We start from the raw sequence: 21,610 nt of genomic DNA on the forward strand, positions 1-21,610 counted from the left end.
TTTCTGAGGATTTTGGATCTATTATCCATGAAACTCCCTGATCAAGTGTACACTTTTAGTATATTATGCTTACTTAAGCTTTAACCATAGGTTAACTACAGTGTGGAACGTAAGTGTTTAATTCTGTAACCTCTTTTTTTTTTTTTTAATCTGAGGTATTTTTCATCTTTTCAGGTGTTCTTGTGCCTTTAGACTTGTTGGGTTTTTTTTAAGGTAATAACTAAGTTTACCAAGTTTACATCAACTAAGTTGGGTTTTTTTGAACTGATTTTTTTGGTAGAATTTGTCTCCTGTTAACAAATTTCTTCAGTCTTCTTCGGGCAAAGTATTTGTTGGTTTGCAATATGACTAGAAAATGCCTGTATATAAAAAGTGTGCACTTCTGGATTTCTGAGTGACTGTATTTTCAAAATCTGTGATGCGATGAAGTCCCACTAATAGCACTGTACAGACAGGGAGCAGACAAGGGCTTTGCACCAAAAGAAGTTTCCAAGGTTTGCCTGAGGCTTGTGGTGGGATTCCCACAACTACCCCTGCCATTACTAGACCATTCTCAAACTTGTGAGCTGAAGTGCACGAGCACGTGTATGCACCCGGAGGGGAGGGCAGCGGGCGTGGGGCACCTGAGGGTGGAAGCTCTTCAGAAGCTCCAAGCATGGATGTTGACAAAGCTGGCTTAGCACTGACTCTTATGTCAAAGGTGGCCAAATGGGTTTTGCTAAGCTAGGCAAGTGTTCGTGCTGTTATTCCGTGGCTTAAGCACCTTGGTCCTTGAATACAGCCCCACTTTATTTGGGGTGACATTCTCTTGTGCATCCTTGTTCGGAGGCTTGTCTGGGTAGTTTCCGTGCAGGTGAAACAACAACCAATAGTCACCATGTTGTGGTTGGATTGTAGATGCCTGTGGGGAGGATTTCTGTCTGGTCTATAAGTCTCACACAGGTCTGAAACAATTTGATAGTGTGGGACAGGGGCTGTCACAGACATCTGCCTCAGCTGCTGTTACTGTTGTATTTGGAGCCTGGTGCTTGACTCGCATCTCTCTCAAGCTTAGAGTGCTGCGATGCTTTCCTAAAGTATTTTAGAAACCCAGCATCATCAGTGGAGCCTGTTCCTGTGCTCTCTGTGTGTGAGCTGAGCTGCCAAGCACAGACACAGTAACGTTTACAGTCTCTTTAAAAATGAATACTAAACAAGACAAAGAAAAAACTTATGAAACAATCACCAAAAATTGCATTAGATAACTAACTAGGTCAATGCCTCCCCAAAGACAGATATAGACAGACAATCCACATGCATTACATCTTGACTGGTTCCAAGGTAAAGCGTAATTTGTATAAAAGGCTTTCTAGTCAAAACATGAGTCACAAATTAATTCCTGATGCGTGTTTGAAGTACAGACCTCTTGAATGATGAACTCTGGGGAATGCTTGTTACTCTATCACTTTTAGTTAGTTGGTTCAGGTTTTCTTTGTTTCTTTAGCCTGTTTTTATTACTTCTTGAGATCTACCATTAGCTTTTGATTTCTTTAATTCCTGTGATACTTTATCAGGATAGGTACTGCTTGTTTCTTCTATTGTTTCAGTAACAATGACTAATGAATTGGTATCTGCAAGGCATGCCTAGAAAAATTAAACTGAGCCTTGCTGCTTGCAGCTGCAGGTTTTGCTGTACTTCAGGGAAATCAGAACTTGAAATTTTGCCCATGCTTTTGGTTTGTATCTGTCATGTCAGCCTACCTTAAATGAATTTTCTTTTCTTTTATAGCTTGTTTCCTAAGGATGTCACATCAAAATGTTACAGGATCTTGTGCATTAGTCATTGGGAATGATGTCTTAAACTTTACCTATTTGTTAGGAGGAAGTAGTGATCACCTCTGCATTTAGGCTGGTTGTTTGCTGCTTTCTGGGATAGCTTTATGCCCTCAGGTAACATTTTCAGTGAAACAGTTTCAGTAATCAGGTGTGAACAACCAGACTGAAAAAGAGCAGAAATAAGGGAAGGACTTTCTCACTTGTTGAAAGTGTAGTTTTAATGATGCTGTTTTTCTTCCCTCTTCATAAGAAGCCCCTCTCAAATCTTCGTTGGTGAAACCTAGCCATGATGATGATGATAAGGATAAGTTATTTGATGAATCTTTCTGTTCAAATCTTTTTTTGGGCTATCCATCTGGAGAAAGATTTATCACTTCTGGGACTAGCAAGGCCATCAGACACTCTTCTTTGGTATACCTGGAAGGGATGGCCTACATGTTAGTTCTGAGTACATATTTGTGTACATTTACAGGTAAAATTTAATTTTCTTTAATTCTTGAAAATAAATATACCCATTAAATGAAAGAAAAATACTTTTAAAATACAGTAGATAGATTTTTCCCTCTTTTGTATATAAAATATGAAGTGTACTTCAAAAAGTAACTAAATTATTTGTATAGTTCATTCTAAAAAGTCTTGCATTTATTCACTTTACTTTTTCCTTTGGTGCCAGACCACTGGTCTCATGGTGGTGCTCTTTAAGAAAGCAAGAGCAAGCAAAAAAAAAAAAAAAAGAAACGTTTGTTCTCCTCTTATTAACTAAAAAGCTGCTGTCATGCTGTAATTTATTTTGGATTTTTACTCCTTAGTATCTGCATGTCTTTGAGACGTGCCTTCCATCATAAACCAAATGTGAACAGCCAAAATTTACTGTTCCAGTGACAGATTAATGTGTTCATTATATTCTTAAACATTTCTTTCCATCCTTGTTAAATAACACAAGATGTTGGGTATACAGACGTTAGATCTGTATCACAGTGCTTGAGATTGGAATAATTTACATTGTTTTTTGGTGTAAAGACTTCTCTTGTTCTAGTTATATGATGCGTTTGTAGAGAATTTACAGTCTATACAATCTTTCCAGTTGGTCCTTGTAGCATAATGTCACAGGGAGTTAGAGTCATTGATGAACTTTGAGACTATAAAGAAAATATCTGGCCTTTGGGAGGAGTAAAGTGTAAGTAGAGTGTGGTGTTAAGAAGGGTGTTGAGACCTGGTTTATGTAATGAAATTGGGTATCAAATGCTGAGTTGGGAGACTGTTCTCCTACAGTAACATATTAGCAGAACTTGATGGGCTGCCGTGTCAGGATGGTTCAGTGTCACCTTGTGCAAAAGAAAGGGCAGGCCAGCAGCCTGAAATGGCTGCTTAAATGTTGATGTTTCTTTTCTAGACAGAACTGTATGGTTTTGCTCTTGTTACGTCTCATCAACCACTTTTGAGAGCTTCTCTCTACCTGAGGTCTGGGCAGAAGTGTGTCACATAGGTGACATTTGTGATCATTGTCCACTGAGAATAGAAAAGCCTCCTGTTTTAAACCAATGGCATTGCAATGACATGAATGGTGAAGTGAAATACTGCTCTTCTCAATCACTGAATTGAGTTGCTGTCCTTTACTGAGAAAGGTCACTTGTTTAAAATCTGAATTCTTTTATTGTAGCACAGTGGGATGACATTAGTTTAATTTCTTCTACCTGTATGCTCACAGGTTAGTTTACAGAGTGAATTATCTGGAAGAATCAATGTAAAAAAATACTCAGCCTTTCTTCTCATATAAACAGCATCATGTATCACATCTTTGGATGCTCTGTAAAATACTATTTCTCTGTAGCTGGTGGACGATTTGAGCACACGTGAGTGAGCCATATGGCAGAGGGTTGTTGGGTGGTTTTGAGGTAAACACTTGGCTTGGCAGCAGCATAGGATGGCACTCTCACTGCAGGCCATCTGTAGAAAGCACAGAGGAAAGAGCAGTCGCCTGACTCAGCTACAAAGCTTCCGAATGCCGGAGCCAGATCTACCCTCCTGTGTCCTTTTCCAGTAAGGGCAACATGTGCTGATCTCCTTTGCTGGTATTTGTGTGGGATTATGCATCTGGATCCATTCCTCTCCCACAAGCTGCTGCCTCCTCAGCTCCTTTTGTAGAGGCTGTTGTTGGTTTTATGAATTTTAGGTGTTTCTTGCTGATAGAAATGTTACCGGATCCCACATCTTTCATGTGTCACTCATTGTCCGTTGTGGGTGGTGACAGCCTAGCCTCAGTATTTCTTATGGGAAACTTGTGTGCTTTTCTTTAATTATAAGTGGTATTGGACCACTTCCATTTTCATGTGCTATTTTAAAGATGTAGAATGTAGTGTGTTCTTCCAAAATGCTCCATTCAGTCACACGGGTTTCACTGTCACCTGGATCACCTTGTCACCCACCTGCTGCCCCCAGTGCAGAGTGACCCAAGCTGCTGGTTGATGCTACCTCATCTGGTCTGGAAGTGAAAGAGCCAGTATTTCCTCTTCAAAGGTCTGCAGCACACCTGGAAGTGCCGGCTGTAAATGCCCTGATGTACCTTGAGCCAATGTGGGAGGATCAGTTGTATTTTTGCGGCTCAAAATCGTTTTCTTCAAAACTAGCTCTGGAGAAGTTTGGTGGTTTTTTTCTTACAGTACATTACAGCTAGACTCACAACCACAGGCTTCTGCTTTCTTTTGTCCCAGTTAAGTCTTTCTCAGTTTCCTTAGAAGTGTTGTGGGTTTTTCTTAATACTGCTGAGGATGATTTGCAATATGGAAAAACTTAAAAGAATGTCATCTTCAGTTAGTTGCTGTCAACTGAGGTCATCATTAGCTAAAGCCAATGCAGGATCCCCTTTCCTGGGGTGTTTCTAAGCACCAGCTGGGGAGGGAAACATGAGGTGCACAGGAGCTGAGACTGCATCAAGTGCTGTGAAATGTCCAGTGGCATGAGTAGGGTGGAGCTGGGAAAGGAGGAGGTGAACTGGGATGCTGCAGGGGACTGCAAGGGTGGGACACCTGCCTTGAGACTTGCATTTGTATGATCAGAAGGCATATACAAGTCAAACTGAAGGAAGCTAGTGCTGTCAGTGAGAAGGAGAAAGTGAAATAATTTGTATTTGATATGAAGGCTTATAAACTATTAAATTTAAATGCACTAAAGTAGTAGTCTTCCGTGGAGCTGGGACTGTGGAGACACATTGCAGTAATATGTTAATCTCTTCTGTGTTCACATTCCTGTTGGCTTTGTAACAATAATGCCTACCTAAATGTGTTCCCAGTGGAAGAGATTTGTTTGGATTTTTTTCAATTGAATGCATACTTTTGGTTTCCAATAACTTCCAGTAGCAACATGGTAAACACTTCTTTAAACCGATTTCAAAAAGTGAAAGACAACTTATTCAGTCTTGCCATACCTCTTCTGAGGAATCTATCCTAAAATTAAAAACAATTTTTTTCCTAGTTAGATGTTGGTTGTCCCTGAATATCCAGGATGAATGAAGAGGACATAGAACATAAACAGCTCTCAGAACTTGACTTTATTTTACCCCTGTTGCTCCTTCAACCCCTATCTTTTCTATCACTATTTACCACACTTGTTTAAAAAGATGTACAGCCCTAGTACAGGGATTAGGACCTTACAATTCTCTAGAGAAAAAAATTACTCTGCAGAAAAAAATTTACCTTCTGGTTTTTGTCAAAAGCTAGCAACATTCATGGTGGAGGGCCTGAGGTGACTGTCAGGTTTTAGGCTGAACTTGCAAAACTGATAATAAGTAGGGGATTAAAAAGAGACAGGAAAAAGAATAAAACTCAGACCCCCAGGGAGCTGCTGCACGATTGAATACATCGTGCTAACTTTACAAAATACTGAATTAATTTTGTCCTATATTTCTTCTAAATTACTTTTAATTAAAATGTGATAGTTCATACAAGCAGATTATAATGGCTTTTTTCCTAGTGTGGTTTGTACAGAATCACTGCAGCTGCTGTCAGTAAAGATGCATTGGCTGCATCTGCATTAGCATTTTGGCTCTGAACATCAGCCTAGCACTGCAGTGACTCTCTTTGTCATCACCCCCACGTCCTGTTTGATCAGATCACAAAGTGTTTAGTGCCTGTGGTGTAAATTCCTTCAGGGAAAATGAAACCAGAGGTCTCGTCCAGGAATGCATTCAATGTGCTCAGACTCTTTTGGAGATGTGAAGGTTTAAATCAGTGATAGAGTCTCAGGGCAGCTTCTAACAGCCTATGGTAATGTTCTGTGTGGGGGACTGGGCTTAAATCTGGTCAGACATAAAACCTGCAAGTGACATGTCATGTACAGCCAGGGACCTCGGCTTCAAACGACTTGGACCTGGTGATCCCTGCCTACTGCACTGCCTTCCTCGCTGAGATGCACACGGTCTTACTGCTTCCTAAACTTGTATTGCTCAGAGGAATTAATTCTCTACACAAATGAGTGATCCTCTGTGTTAAAATACATTGTGCAGTTTAGTTCACAGGCATATTGTTAAACTAAAGATAATTGGGCAGGGGGATTACCTCTGTCCTTCCCTTACGCTAGTCCGAGTTAGTATTTGTCCAAGGACAGGAGGATTTCTTAGTATTTTCTGTTCTTAAGGAAACCACTTTCCTTTGTGGTGGAATTGATCTCCAAGTTACCATGCAATGGCCAGACTTTTCTTGTAACTTGCTTGTAGTTTAGTGTGTCAGATGCAGAGACCAAGTTAGATGGCTGCTGCATCTTAGCATTACTCTGCAATTTTTACTGTATTTAATATTAAACATGTACCATTCCCTTTAGATGAATGTCAATTCATGAATGATGATTCCTGCATGCATTTGTAGGCTGGTAGTTATCTCTGGCAAAACAGTTATCTCTTGCAGAAACCAGTTTGTGACTGTGGGCATATTTTGCTTTTTCCTTATCTATCAGTGTTTCTATGAAAAATTATCACTGTCTAGCATGTGTTGCCTTAGTGCTGTCCACCATGGAAAACTACTCTCTTTGTGTGGATGCCCAAAGTCATCCTGAGAGTGTGAACTCAGCAAAAGAGGTTGAATTTCTTTGTTGTAGACTTGATTTTTATATCTGCCTTTTTTTTTTTTTTACTGTGTGCTGTGGAGAGGCAAGTCATTCTTACATCCACTTTGCTCCTTCCACACTTGTCTGCTGGTGTCGTCATCCTCTGTGTAAGTGCACAGTGCATACATGTGTATACAGCTAGAGAATGTGTAAAGAAACTTGTGTGTCGGTGAAGAATGGGACTGAACTGGCTTCTCAGATTAGCGTCAGAGCCTGCATGATCAGCAGTAGTGATTTCTCTCAGTGATTAAGTGGCAGCTCAGAGAAAACCAGCAAATACAAGGTCAGTGAATGAAGATGTTTGGAAATTCACCCTAAAACGTAGGTGGCCTAAACAACTCAGTTTTCTTCCAGCTTTGCACTCCCTCTGTTTTTGTTTACAACTTTCCACCAGACTTGCTGCCCAAGAATTCCTTTTAGCCTGAATGACAGCTGGCAGAAGGCACAGTTGGGCAGTGATGCTTTTACTGAGAAACAGGAAAATATTCTCCTGGATTCCATAAAAAGATGCAGATGCTTCTTATATCTGACACTGAAAATTAACTTTCTTTGTTTCCTGACCCAATCCAATGCCAACCAGACTGTTGTAACTCATTGATGGTATGAAGCAGTTTTGCTGATGCCTTCAGGTTCATCAGTCTCTGCAGCCTGACCAATTCTTAATGGAGTAATTACCCCCTCTCTTTTTTTGTAAAACAGGAGATAGAACTTCATATTTTTTTCTCTTCTCTTTAGTGCTTATCCTTTAAACATCTGTTTTTCATAATAAGTTGGCTTTCCTCTGGAAAGTAGGGCTGTACATTAGAGAGGATGTGCAGATCTGGGTAAAATTCTCTTCCCTTTCTGTGCCACAGCCAGTCTTTCTGGCTGATTGTGGGTGGCAAATCTGCAATTTGCCCTGAAACCAAAAGGTTACCTGAAATAACAGCTATGCTAGTGGTATGTTTTGCCCTCAAATCTAAGAAAACCAGGAACTTTTGGGGAAACTGAATGCTATTTGGTAGCCACTAGTTACTAACCACATAGTTCCACTGAGATGTTGAACAGTGCTGTGTGAAGTTTGTGTTGCATCATGTTTGACCTCAGGTAGTGTCCTTTTATATTCCCTTTGATAAGAGTATAAAAGCATCATAAAAATCTTCACTGGAAGTCTGAGGAAATGTCTGAGAATTCATGTATCTTCTTGGAAAATGGGTTTCAGGTGTCTTAATAATTTAATACAATCTTTATGATCTTCCTTTCTATCTGCTAGATCTGTGAGGATGCAGAGAAGCAATGAAAAGGCCCTTGTCCTGCATGCTTCTATCTTGTAGTGCCTATTTACTGTGGGGAAAGATATCAAGAGTTATCTTACACTCTGATGGATTTTCAGCAGCTTTTTAAAGAACTACCTTTTAAACTATATTTTTAAAGAAACTGCTAATAAACATGGCATTTAGGCAATACCATTCTATCTTCATTATGTTGAAAATGGTGAGAAGGCTCTCCACTTCATGTAAGACTGTTTGTCTTGCAGATTGCTTGCAGATTTATTGCATGGTACATGAGAGACCTCAAACTGTCCAGTATTGAGTATTAATTATATTTTCCCTAAAACCAGCACCATGTGGGAAGATGCCTTTTGCCTGTTGTTTTGTGAGGCATTATAGTATTATTTTTTGAAACTTCATTTTATCTAGGAGCTTTTTTTCACCAGGTTACTCACAGCTGATGATACGGGACATCTGTGTGACAGGTTCAAAAATTTAAAAAAAAAAAAGAAAAAATTTAATGAAAACAAGACCCACAGTATGTTCTCCTATTAATCAGTGGGCAAAAAGTATTTCACCTGTCCAAACAATTGTACATAGATCCAGCTACTTACTGTCAGTCTCCCTGACACTAGCAAGAATTACTCTTGAGGAGCTCTCTGAAGTTTATGCAAAAGCTATCTGTCTCTTATTCATAGAAACTAATAAGACTTTCCTTCATGGTGAAGGTACATTAAAACCAGTCTGTGCAGCTTGCTGGAGGAACTTGGTTGCTAACACTGACAGCATTACAGAATAAATCAGAAAAGAGGTTACTAATCTGATTGTCCCTAGGCTTTCTTCTTTGTGCAAATAGCAATAAACTGATTCCATGCTGGTTTTGCATTGATGCTAATGCTTATATCTGATGCAAAATTGGGAAGAAGCATGGTTTATTGTGAAGTACTTTCTAACATTGGAAACTCCAGAGTGGCTGGATCATGAAAATTCATGTAGGCTGTATGCAAGTCCTCCAGGAAGTGGAAAATTTGAAAACTGTATGAACATCACCTTTTCATAATAATCAGTTCTCGTGAAGAAGTTCTCTCTTTTTAGGATCACAGACCAAGATATTATCATGTTCGCTGCCTGATTATATTTCAAATTATCACTAGTTCAGCCAGCAATAGTACTTAAGCAGGTGTTTGATTTGGAATCACTGCTCCAGCAAGATATAATCTACGGTAGCAAAACTTTGGCCCTTTGTTCCTGTCTTATGGACCATAGACAAAACCATACACCCACTGCATTGTGGATTTTTCACACTTTGATGGAAATGGCCATGCTTTGTCAGACAAAGTCTGTCTCACTGCTATTTTGACTTGTTAGTGGGCAGCACATGATGCACCATAATTAAGATTTTTGTTTTCCATCTGACATTGTATACAGTCCCTTTCCCTGTCTGATCTTGAAACAACCGTGCTCTCTATTCACCTTCATTGTGCCCCTTCTGATTTTACAAAGCTTTTGTTGTAATCACAGCTCCTAATCTTTTTTTCCTCCAGCTTTAAGGATAGTATACTTGATTTGTTACTTTCATCTGTAGCTAAAGCAGAAGCCTAGTATGCTAATGAAGGCAGAATCACACTAAACAGACTTACTATTTAGTGTATTGTGAATCCAGAAGTGTGATGATACTGTATCTTAGTACCCAGGGGTCTAGTAAAAAAGTCTGAGTACTGATATATGTTGAAACCATTGCATTAATTTGCTCTTTTTGCCTTTTTCTTGATGTTACTCCATTTGTACAATATTCCTCTTTTTGAGATGAGGGTGAGAAAGCAAAGGGGACCAGAACTCTGTGCAGCACTTAACAATCATAGAATGGTTTGAGTTGGAAGGGACCTTTAGGGATAGTAGAGTTCCAAACCCCCTACCATAAACAGGGACACCTTCTACAAGGCCAGGTTGTTCAAACCCCCATCCAGCCTGGTCTTGAACACTTCCAGGGATGGGTTATCCAGAGCTTCCCTGGGCAACCTGTTCTAGTGCCTCACCACCCTCACAGTAAAGCATTTATCTCTTATATCCAAACTAATGCACCCCCTTTTAGGTTAAAACCATTACCTCTTGTCCTTTCACTACAGGCCCTGGTAAAATGTCTCTCCCTATGTAACTCATAAGCCCCCTTTATATATTGAAAGGATGAAATAATCTCTCCTTTATTGCTTTGTCATATTTCATACCAGTTATGGAAGTTGTCAGTTTAGTATTCTACACTTGCTGTTTTCAATATTGATTTGTGTTCTCTGCAGAGGTTATAAATTCAGGTACTAGCTGCTGGTCGAGTGTGACTGACAGGTTCTTGATTAATGAAGCCTAGTACTGAAACTGCAGAAAGGGGTGGATCAGCTGTTGGTGGTATGGAGGTGGCTGAGTTTTACAGGACCTGTATGTAAGGGTGCTTTTCAGTCACTGTTGTTTATAGTAACTGTGAAAATAGTATTACTAATACATACTGGAAAGCCAAGAAGATTTCAATAGACGTAGAATGAATTGCATTATCATGCAGTGTTGTGATAGTCTGTTAATTCCAGATATTCAGGTTGATTTTTTTTTTCATGTGCTGTGAAGTACCAAACTTGTTTTTTCATCAGTACCAGTTGTAATAACTAGTACCATCACAGCTCTTAGAATGATGTACATTTCATGTAAGAATCTTGTGGATGACCTCTGAAGGCTGTCTAATTTAATTCCTAATCAAAGCAGAATAAATTAGACCAGTTTGCTCAGCAACTTTTGCAATGAAGTTTTGACCATGACCAGTTTGCATATCTTTTTCTGTGTTTGACCACTGCCATGATACAAAATAAACAGACTACACATTCTGGCCCAAATTTTATGCATTTCAACTTACCTATTGCCTTCTGTCCTACCCTTGCACACCTCTGAGGAGCCTGGGCCTATTTTCTCCTTGCCCCTCCACCAGGTATCTGTAGATAGCAGAGCCTTTTCCCTTTCCCTTCTCTTTTAAAGCGGAACAATTCCAGTTGATTGAGCATCTGCTTGTGTGTCATGTGCTCCAGACCCATCCACTGTGGTGGTTCTTCTCCAGACTCAGGCAGCACTGTGTTGTGCTGCTGCAGCTGTGGGGCTCACAACTGCTGTGTACAGAGGAAGAAACGCTTCCTTGACCTGCTGGCAATGCTCCTGCCCCTGCTCCCAGCATGTGTTTGGCCCTCTCTGCTGAAAAACGTGCTGTTATTGAGTGGCAATGGTTACCTTGGAGCCCTTTGTGTTTCTGATAGAAGATGGTTAATACTAAAATGTAGTAAATTAGCTAGTAGTCGTAGATAAGGTATGATCTTAGGCTGCAGTTCAGGGAAATATTGAAGTGCATATCCATCATTCTGTCTTCAGTGGAACTCAACTTTGTACTCAAGTTCAAATGCTTCACTTCAAAAAAAAAAAAAAGTAAAATGTTGAAGCAGTTTCTTATGACATTATTTTTAGCTAAAAGACTTATTTTTAGGTTTGCTGTGCTGTCTGTCAACTATGTATCCATTGATGGAGCTGTCCTGTTCTTAAGAAGCCAAAGTTAGAATACTGTGATTTTAGCCTTCAGTGACTTTTCGATTTTTCTCCTCTGTGGTAGTTTTGGAATCCAGCTGAGCTGTGCTAAAATTATTGATTCCAAGCAGGTCTTTATAATCTTTTTAAATGTGGACCTCATCTCTAATTTAACTTTTTTAAATTTTATTTTTAATGAAGGTCTTATGCTAATGGCATCCAAATTTTAAAAAGTGAGAAGAGCTTTTCAGGCCCTTAGATAAATGGGGGTTTTTTTAAACATTTTTAGGGAAATGGTATAAGCTAAACATTCTGTGAATAAGGTGGACAAAAAAATTGTGAATGTGAAACAGATTGTATTCATAAATTTCTTTGGTGACTTTCTTTGACCTCCAGGATCTTTTTTCATTTCTATTAAATTTTTCTTTTTTTCCCTTCCCTCCTGGGAATGTGTCCCTGTGTCTCATTCTTTTGAAGGGCAAGAAATAGAAATCTACTTGTTCTGTTAAACTACTGGCTTAGGGCAGAAATTAAGATATTCCATTTGGAAACAAGGGATAGAGGGGGGAAAATAATGTCACTAAACTAAGGGTTTTTTTGCAGAAACAAATTGCAGAAAATGTAAGGCTTGAAGTGTGTTGTCCAGGAAATAAAATACAGTATCTATTTAATAAGAGTAACTAATACACTAACAGCTGGGAAGATCAGCTTGAGACTAAACCACGAACTTGGTTGGAGGGAACTCTGAGCATTTTTGGTGCTCTTTTAATTGATGAATAACGGCAACAGCGACACACACACTCAACATAGCATTCCTGAAACTGCCCTGACGCAGTTTTCTGTTTAGTGACTTCCCTAAAACAAAAGAAAAAAAGCTTTCTAATTCCAGATTGCTAAATGCTCTGCACTTCACTGCTTCATGAGAGAGCAGAGTGGGAAGCTCTTCAGGCTGTTACAACACTTGGCTTATTTTGGTTGTGCCTGCGTAATGCTAGCTACATAATCTTATCTTTCCTCCTCTGCTTTCTCCAGCCTTAAGTGAGGGTGACATAACTGTTTTCTGTGTAAGGCAGTTCTGGAGCAGACTGGGAAAAGAAATGTTGATTTGCAGGCAGTAGGTATGCACAAGTCTGCTCTAAGGTACTTTCCCCAGCTAGAAGGAAACCACAATATGATCCTTGCTTTTCTCTGCCCCTACCCCAGTTTTCCAATCAGTGAAGCAGGTAAACCTCCCTCTCCCTCCTTTCCCCATTCCATCGGGTCTGACAGTGCCGCACTGGGATCCCTCCTCCACCTGCACAGGTTCTCCTTGGTTGTTGTGGCCGCTTCTCCCAACTCCCGCTGGCATCATGTCGTTGGCCACTCCTCTTTGTTTGCTGTCTGTTTTGTCATGGTTTCTTCAGTTTTAAAGGACCTCATTACAGAAGGTTTTCTATATAGAGCATATCATACAGAGCCAAAATGCACTCTTTTTTTTTGGCGTCCCTATTTCCACTGCTTCTTGTCCTATTCAAAGGTGTTCTTAACTGCTACCGCCTTTGTGCAAGCACTCAGTCATATAGATTTTCTGTCACCAGAGCTTTATATCAAAGAACGTGGTATCAAAGAAAAGATTTTTTTCCTTTTACAGATAAAAGAAAATGTCTTTGTTTTCAGAACTTCAAAGACCGACTCAACTTGCTGTCAAAACAAAACAAAAAAATCTATATTAGGCTTTCTGTTCTCAATATGTGGATTAAAAAGAACATTTAGAGAGACCATTTATTTGAAATCTAGGTTTCTTGAGCAAACAAAAAACCCTTTTCAGTTCATCTAGGCATGGAAAATCTCCCTTCACTATTTAATTCTCTAGAATCAAAGTGGTTATGTCTAATTAGCTTTTATTTGCTTTTGGAGCAGGCTGTCTTGTTAGCGTAGAATCATAGAATGGTTTGAGTTGGAAAGGACCTTAAAGATCATTTAGTTCCAACCACCCTACCGCAGGCAGAGAATCCTCCATTAGACCAGGTTACTCAAAGCCTCATCCACCTCAGCCTTGCACACTTCCAGGGGTGGGGAATCCACAGCTTCTCTGGGCAACATGTTCCAGTGTCTCACCACCCTCACAGTGAAGTATATCTTAATAATATCTAATCTAAATCTCTCCCCTTTTAGTTTAAAACCATTCCTCTTTGTCCTATTACTATCTGTTCATGTAAAAAGTCCCTCTCCATCTTTTTTATAAGCCCCCTTTAGGTACTAAAGAGTTATAATAACCCCAGAGCCATCTCTTCTCCAGGCTGAACAGCCCCAGCTCTCTCAGCCTGTCTTCATAGGAGAAGTTCTCCAGCTCTCTGAGCATCTTGTGCAGCTGAGCATCTCTGGACTCCCTTCAGCAGGTCCACATCTGTCTTGTGTTGGGAACCCCAGAGCTGGATGCAGCACTCCATGTGGGATCTCACAAGGGCAGAAAAGAGGGGCAGAATCACCTCCCTCGACATGAAGGCCGCGCTGTTTTCAATGCAGCCCAGGATACAGGTGGTTTTCTGGGCTGTGAGCGCACACTGTTGGCTCATGCCCAGCTTTTCATCCAGGAGAACCCCCAAGTCCATTTCAGCAGGGCTGCTCCCAGTGACTTCTTCTTCCAGTCTGTGCTCATAGCAGTGGATGTTTTTGCTGTGGAAAGCTGAAAAATACTAAGACTCAGTGATTAGGCAAACTGATGCTCTTTTGTCCTTCTTGGCTGATAGGGAACCACACTGTAAAGAAGAAAAGAAAAAACCTCAAGCAAACTTTCTCAAAGGATTAGTGAACTACATGAGGGAGGAAGTTTCTTCTAGTGCTGGGAGTGGTTCTTTCAACATTACTGGAAACAATATAAGACAGTGGGAAAGAGCATGGTACTTAAGTAAAATTAATTTGCATCTTCTCAGCATAATTAGTGCAGTTTTGATCTTAAAGCTATTTATCTTATGATTTGTTAAATTTTAAAGAAAGGAAAAATGAATGAAATTTATACTTTTAGAAAATAATCGCATAATAGACGAGGAGAGGAAAAAGGTTTTTACTTAGTATATCATGCACACAGAAAATAATAGGTAGGTCTAAGTGCTTTAGAGGAGGAGTCTTAGGTGAAGTAAGATTCTGCAGGAAGGTTCTGCAGATGATACAGAGAAAGCTGGACTGGAAGCTGTCATTTTGTAAGGGAAGTTAAAACAGAGAAATGGTTCCCATGTTTGTCCTCTGTTACTGAGATCAGAAACCCAAACTTTCTTTTCTTTGATCCCTTATTTTTAACTGTAGATCAATTCCTTGAAGATTTATCGAGGTGGAAGAGAGGGTATTGACTGGTATTAGAACAAGAAAAGGTCCAGAAAGCAAATCTGAATCTTGAGCTTAATTGATGCTAAACTGATGAGTGACTGTGCTGTTGCTTGGCTAAGTCTGCTTTTTTGGAAACAACCCTCTACAGAGCATGAAATGCTGGCAGGAGCCCTACATAGTTTTAGGCTGTTGCTACAAGCTGTTACCTAGATTAGCTGGCAAATAAATGTTTGAACCTGCAAATGATTTTGGCAGAGCCCAGTCTCTAACCATAGTTTCCTGGCTGTGGAATTTTGGTAGGTATTCTTCTAATAATTTGAGGGATGGGGAATCACAGGGTTTCCAAGCACCGGATGTCTGCCTGCATTTGCTGTGGGATTTTATCCTACAATATTTTTATTCCCCTGGAAGAGAATGCAGTACATTTTCACACAGAGATGCTAAGATGTCATTAATACCCATTCTTCTGCTTTCATTATATAATGTCCTTTTAGAACTAGGGTTTTTGTTGTGTTGCCTTTGAAAATTATGTCTGTCTTTTAGTTGGCAGTGGATCGCACCCAAGCTCCTATGATTGCCATACACTTCATTTTATCTGCAGAGGAAGATCAAAGTGCCTTACCAGGGGATTTGAAATTTCCAAACATAACTTGTGGGTTATGCCTAGTAACAAGGATAACAACTAAAATATAGGAAGATGCCATTAAATTGTGATGTTTGGAAAGCATCACTCACTTTCAGAAGTAATGGTTTGACAAGAACAGCTTCTCTTCCCCTATTCAACTCAGTGTAATCTAATAAGGTTTTTTTGGATGTGAAGCTAAACTTCCAAATCCTATTTTTTACATTTTGCTTATAAAGATGAATGTCTAGTTTGGTGGACAGTTGGGATCAAGCTATGAAATATCCACTTGAATCACAGCAATCCACTTCATGTATCACTTCAAGCAATGTCACCTTCTACAGCAGCATTATCCGTGTTTTTCCATTGCTCTTTATCTCATGCTGCCATTTTGGACTCTCATTAGAGCAAGCTGTAGTATGTTTTGAACTTTTGTAAACATTATGTGTTAAAGAAATTTACTTCACCTAAAGGAATTATCTGAAACCACAGGACAAAAACCCCAACCAAATCAAGTCTAAATGGCATTAGGCAAGTCTCAATCATGGCATTAGGAGGTCTTATCCTTCTGACTTAATTTTTATTCATAGATTAGAAGAAGGAAAACAAACATCTTGGTGCTTTCTCAAATTCAAATGAAGTGGTTCCGATGCAGGAATGTGTCTAAATCTAGCTGAAAAGAAAACAACAGCAATTAAGGCAGAAGTATCACAAACAGACAAAAAAATAATATAACTTTTTGGAGACAAACATCTATTTTTTCCTTTGTAAAAATTGCCAAATGTTTAAATTTTTTTCTATGATTTATTTTTAAATCATCTGTGTCCCTCTAGTTCTATGAGCAGCTAAGTTGCTCCATTTTTTGAAAGATGTAATGATTTTATTTTTTTTACCATTTTAATGTATTGTCATAACTGACTGCATATTTAAGGGTTATCAGAAACTACTGAAGTACAGTTTTGGTTTTCAGAAGACTGATTTTCAGAAGAAAAATGTATTTAATTCTGAAAACTTGTTTTGTTTTTAATTTTTTTACTTTAGACTTGTGTTCTGCCTAGAGTTGTTTATTTTTAAGAACTCAGCAATATGGATGGAAGGATTGACGATAGGAAAATGCAAATACAATATAGCTAGTTTCAGAGCTAGATAATTTTAATAAAAAGTTTCACACTTGTTTTCTGTTTTAAAAACCACTCACCTCACAATCAAAGTCCTTTGGGCTTTTTCATTGAGTTGATAAAGCTCCTTTAATACAGAGATTAGCAGTTTCTTTTATTTCTTTCGTTCCATTTATTATTTTGTAAACCTGAAGGCTGTGAGTTTTATGAAAGAAAATCCTTTAATTTTGTGTATGCCTATTTATATGTGGCAGTTACCATGGTACAGATTTGGAGTGAATCTTTTGAAACGCTGTCTTGAATGACTATGATAATTTTTATCATCATTTTTGTGATACAATTAATCAGAAGTCTGAAAAAGTACTTACTGAACTTAGCTGACTGGATGTTCTAAAAGTCTGAAGTGTGAAACTCTAATGTAAAGGTCCAAACTTTAGTGCATGTACTCTATTGCAAAATTTCTGCAGGGCCCCCCTTCAAGTGCTCAAACTGGTTTGTGTGATGGAGTTTTGTTGAGAGTTCATGACTCCCTCTGAGTTGCAAACCATTGTCTGAGAACAGCTGCTTTAATTTCTAGCTATTCATTTTAGTGCCTCCTTTGTGATTGTTTTGTACAATGGGTCATTGTGAACAGAATTTTATATAACTTCCATCAAATAGCTGAGTGGATCAGGAATTGTTAAAAACTTCCTTGGGACATTTCTGCCGTCTCTCCTGACAGCCCCTGCTGTAGAGTTCCAGCTTATTCAATGAGCATGACATTGATGATGGACTGTAAGATGTAGGTTGGCTAGAAGGTCCCCTGAGGATAAGGATAGATTTTGAACTCAGTTAAGGCCCTTATAGGAAGTTTTTGAAGAACAGAAGATCTCAACAGCCTGGATTTAGAACAGATGCTGCAGAATCAGTTGCCGGATAAGGATTTTAAGGCCCAAAGCCTCCATGCTCGGGTGTGATGCCAGGTGTGAGAACCTGAGGACTGTCACTGGTGAATTAAAGTTCATAGGTACATTGGTTAGTAAATCTTTTTTCTCTGTGAAACTTGGAGTTGAGGAGAAATCCCAGAGTATGTCTGAGCTCTGGACTGCTCCTGGCTAGCAGTGAGTGCCAGCTTTGTTGTTTTTCCACCGAGGAAATGCTGCTTTGACTATGGAACCCTTTGATGTACTTGTTGGCCCAGTGATGTCACGTATCTTGCTTGAGAATATCTTATGAGATCTATGGATTGACTCTATTTATCTGTCACCCGATTTACCTGTCACTTGATTTTGCTTGAAGACATTTTGAGGTAATGGTGTGACTAAATGGCAGGACATGTGGGACTGTGTACTGTCCAGATCTTAATGTTACTTGGAAACCAGCTAGGAAATTCATCAGGCTGTATTCTGCTATTAATATTAAGGAAGCAAAGTTAAATGATGATACAATTGAGCTATGAATTATAAATACCATCATTTTAAATGAAAATAAATTTTTCTTAGGCAGGTGGGATTATCTTTCAATGAAGAAAATATTATCTAAACCCCCTGCTTGAGTCCTACTCTTGAAACTGTTCAAAGATTGTCAGCTTTCTGAAACTGGAATTCTGCATGTAAACTCTTCACTAACAGACCCATGTAGGGTTTTTTACTGAACCAATACTTTTAATATTTTCTGTGTTTTTAGGAAAGACTTTGAAAATATAAAATTGTAGATCCTTTTCCACCTCCCTTTTTTCTTTTTTTTGGATGGCAGCTATTTTGGCCTATTCATATTGTGATTAGATGTTCTGAATGGGTATACTAGATGTGATAAGATGTGGAAAACATAGAATTTTTCAGCAAACTATACTGGTGAAAAAGCACTACTCTGTGCAGAAAGAAATTAATGTAAATACTGGAGTCAGGGATTTAAATTTTTTTCCTATTCTTCCATAGCTTTCTGTACTACTTTTTTTTTTTCTCCCATAAATAGTTTTAAACTTTCTCTTTTAGCCAGAAATTTTGGGGTTTTTTCTTCATTAAGAAACTGTTTTCTGCATTTTGAACGCAGCCTCATACCATTTCTACCAAAAGTATGGAAAAAATGTAATTAATTTCTACTCTCTCTGCTGGCCTGTAGAGCTGTGCAGAATAGATCTATCCTGTACCTTCAAAGTACCCAAACTTGCAACTGCTTTGTGGAAATTGGGTCTTTTAGGGACTAGGGAGAACACTTCATCTCCAAAATCCAGATCTTAGCAGTGAGTATTGGCATTTCTGAAACAACCTCTCAATAACAGTGGAAGCTTTTAGAAAAGAAACAACAGTAATATTTTGTGATAGCTCCTGAGTACGCTCAGTCGCAGCAGATGTGCCATCTGTTAGTATGATATGGGAGAGCTGTACATTTGACATCAGTAGTAGACCCTGCGTACAAAAATTGTTTCATTTTTTTGCTTGGGCTTCCTGAAAAATCATCTTTGTAGTACAGTGCAGAACAGCAGAACTGAAATGACCTAACTGTTCAAGAATAATTGAAATAATCCAAGTTTGTTTGAAACTAAGGTGCAAAGCCAAGCCTGCTATGCCTGGCAACAATGTCTTGATAGCGATCACTTAAGAACTGTTATGTATTCTTTTGTTGTTGTCTTGTTTTTTTAAGCTGGACCTGTGATCTGCAGAATGCTAACATACCCTCCAACTCGAAGAGCCTTAATTGTGGGTTGTGGTCTGCAGATGTTTCAACAACTGTCAGGGATTAACACCGTCATGTATGTATTTCCTACTTGCTTCTCTTTATAAAGAATTAGAATTAGTCAATTAGACCAGTAGCAGTTGCACATGGTCTTCTGGACAAAATCTGAAATGTGAAAAATTGAGTGTGAGAGATGGAATGCTGATTGGATAATCCAGATGTTGATGTATTTGACATGGCAGAGAACTGGTACAAGAGAATGTTAGTATGAGGGCAAACGTTTATATAGACACAACAATGCAAGCTGCTCGGGGAGATGCATTATTCTGTGTTAGGGTTTATGGTCAAAGCTGTGTTTGTTTAGACAGGAAAGCACATTTATGGTTTGAATTTGTGTGCAGATAGAGCAAGAGAGGGTAAGAGTTACACTGGCCATGTTAATGAGATGGAACATTCCTATGAAATGCTTTAGGAGGTAAGATGCTGAGGGAAGAACCATTTCCTGTTATTACATGGTTCTGCTGTGTGTATAAAGACTCAGTAAATGTGGAAGGGAAGGATGATGATGTGGGTTTTCTGGTAAGCTGTCAGCTCACAAGAGCTCTTGACAAATGTACAATGCACAAGACCTTGTTTTAGATAAAATTGCTGTTGGGCTACCCTAGAAGAGTAACCATAATGAATATGTTTGCCGTGTTGTTTTAAGAGGGAGTGTAAAATATGTTGCTGTAACATCTTACAGAGAGAACTGTGCCTAAGGGAGCACACGTCTCAGGAAATTGTTAAAAAGAACAGCTAGAAGGATAAGGCTTTTACTGGTGTCAAGAGCTACTATATTAAATGTTAGATTAAACATCTGCCATCTGTCATAAGGGAGAGAAAAGACCCCAAATTCAGTATTATTGAACTGCAAAGGACGAAAATCTCTAACAGGTAAAGAGACTTCAAAAAGTAGAAATTGTAACCAAATGTGGGAAACACTTGGATGCAAAACTGGTGAGTTATGTGTGAAAACCAGAAGACAGGCACAGAAAGAGCTTTGAAAAATTCTTCAGTCACGTCAGAAACAAGAGACCTAGTAGTTTCCAGGCCCAGTAGGAATCAAGACATTGTGAGAACACTAGCAGAAGATAAATATTTAGCACCCAGATCTCACAAAGATTCCTTTTGCATTTGTGTTAGTTATAGAGGACATATGGAGCTTTTTGCACTGGAGCTTACTTAAGATGCCTCAGGTGGTCTTTTCCAAACTAAAGTATTGGGGAAGAATATTGAGATCAAGCTGATTAAAATGAAAAATAACAGGTCTGGAGTAATTTGAACACATAATGACTGAATTTGGAAATGTAGCATAATTTACATTAATTTACAGCCCAGAATGCTTTATTTCTGTCTTTATCAAAATTAATTAAAACTTCATAGTCAAATGGGAAGATATGCATTTGTAAATATGAAAATGAACATGTACATGTAGAGTAAAAAGTAACAAAAAAGAGCCAATATGATTGCTGTGACAGATCATAGCTTAGTTGGATGTGAGTTCATGGTCATGTTAGAACTGTATATCCCATATGAATTAACCGTCCTAGTCCATCATAGATTCTGGCAAAGCTTCTTTCTTGGAGAAATCAGATAGTCACAAAAGTGTGGGAGAAGTTCTTTCTGGTTAATTATTATTTAAGATAGGGAAAAAAGAATGAGAATAGAGGATGAGTTATCACAAGCCAAGAGTAGACTCCTACAGGGATCTATATGAAGATCTTTGCTGCTTTAATAAGTCTGTGAAAGGAGCTAAACAACAAAAAACCAGCTTGTACTCATACACCATTCACGATATTAAGATCCCCCAAATCTGTGAACAGTTGTGGGAAGATTGGCAAGTGCATTAACTGTACAATATTATATAATAATGCTTGCAGGAGGGAACTGGCTAACTATCATGCATAGCAGTCTACACTGTTACTATTCAAAAAAGAGAGCTTGAAGTTGCATTATCGTTCTATACAAACATCATGACAACATCCGTGACCGATCTGAAACAGTACTAACAGTTGCAGATGTCCTTTCTTTTATTAAGAATAAACCGGGTTATGTGTGGGGAAAGAGATACCTGTACAGGGTGATTAGGACTCTGCAACTTGGAAATTAGGTCAGAAGAAATGCAAGAGGTATATAAAGCTGCTAATGTTCTGGAGAGGATG

At 38.9% G+C, this 21,610-nt stretch overlaps 1 protein-coding gene across 1 annotated transcript in view; it reads left to right on the forward strand.

Moving 5' to 3' along the window:
- SLC2A13 (solute carrier family 2 member 13) overlaps nucleotides 1-21,610 on the forward strand; it is a 148,685-nt gene that overhangs the window by 48,496 nt on the left and 78,579 nt on the right. Inside the window, 1 exon segment of the mRNA XM_050325107.1 lies at nucleotides 19,377-19,485. Within this exon segment, the coding sequence (XP_050181064.1) occupies nucleotides 19,377-19,485 (109 nt within the window).

This window comes from Myiozetetes cayanensis, unplaced genomic scaffold (assembly GCF_022539395.1).
Source record: "Myiozetetes cayanensis isolate MyiCay16 unplaced genomic scaffold, myiCay2020 scf3, whole genome shotgun sequence".
NCBI classification, from domain to species: Eukaryota; Metazoa; Chordata; class Aves; order Passeriformes; family Tyrannidae; genus Myiozetetes; species Myiozetetes cayanensis.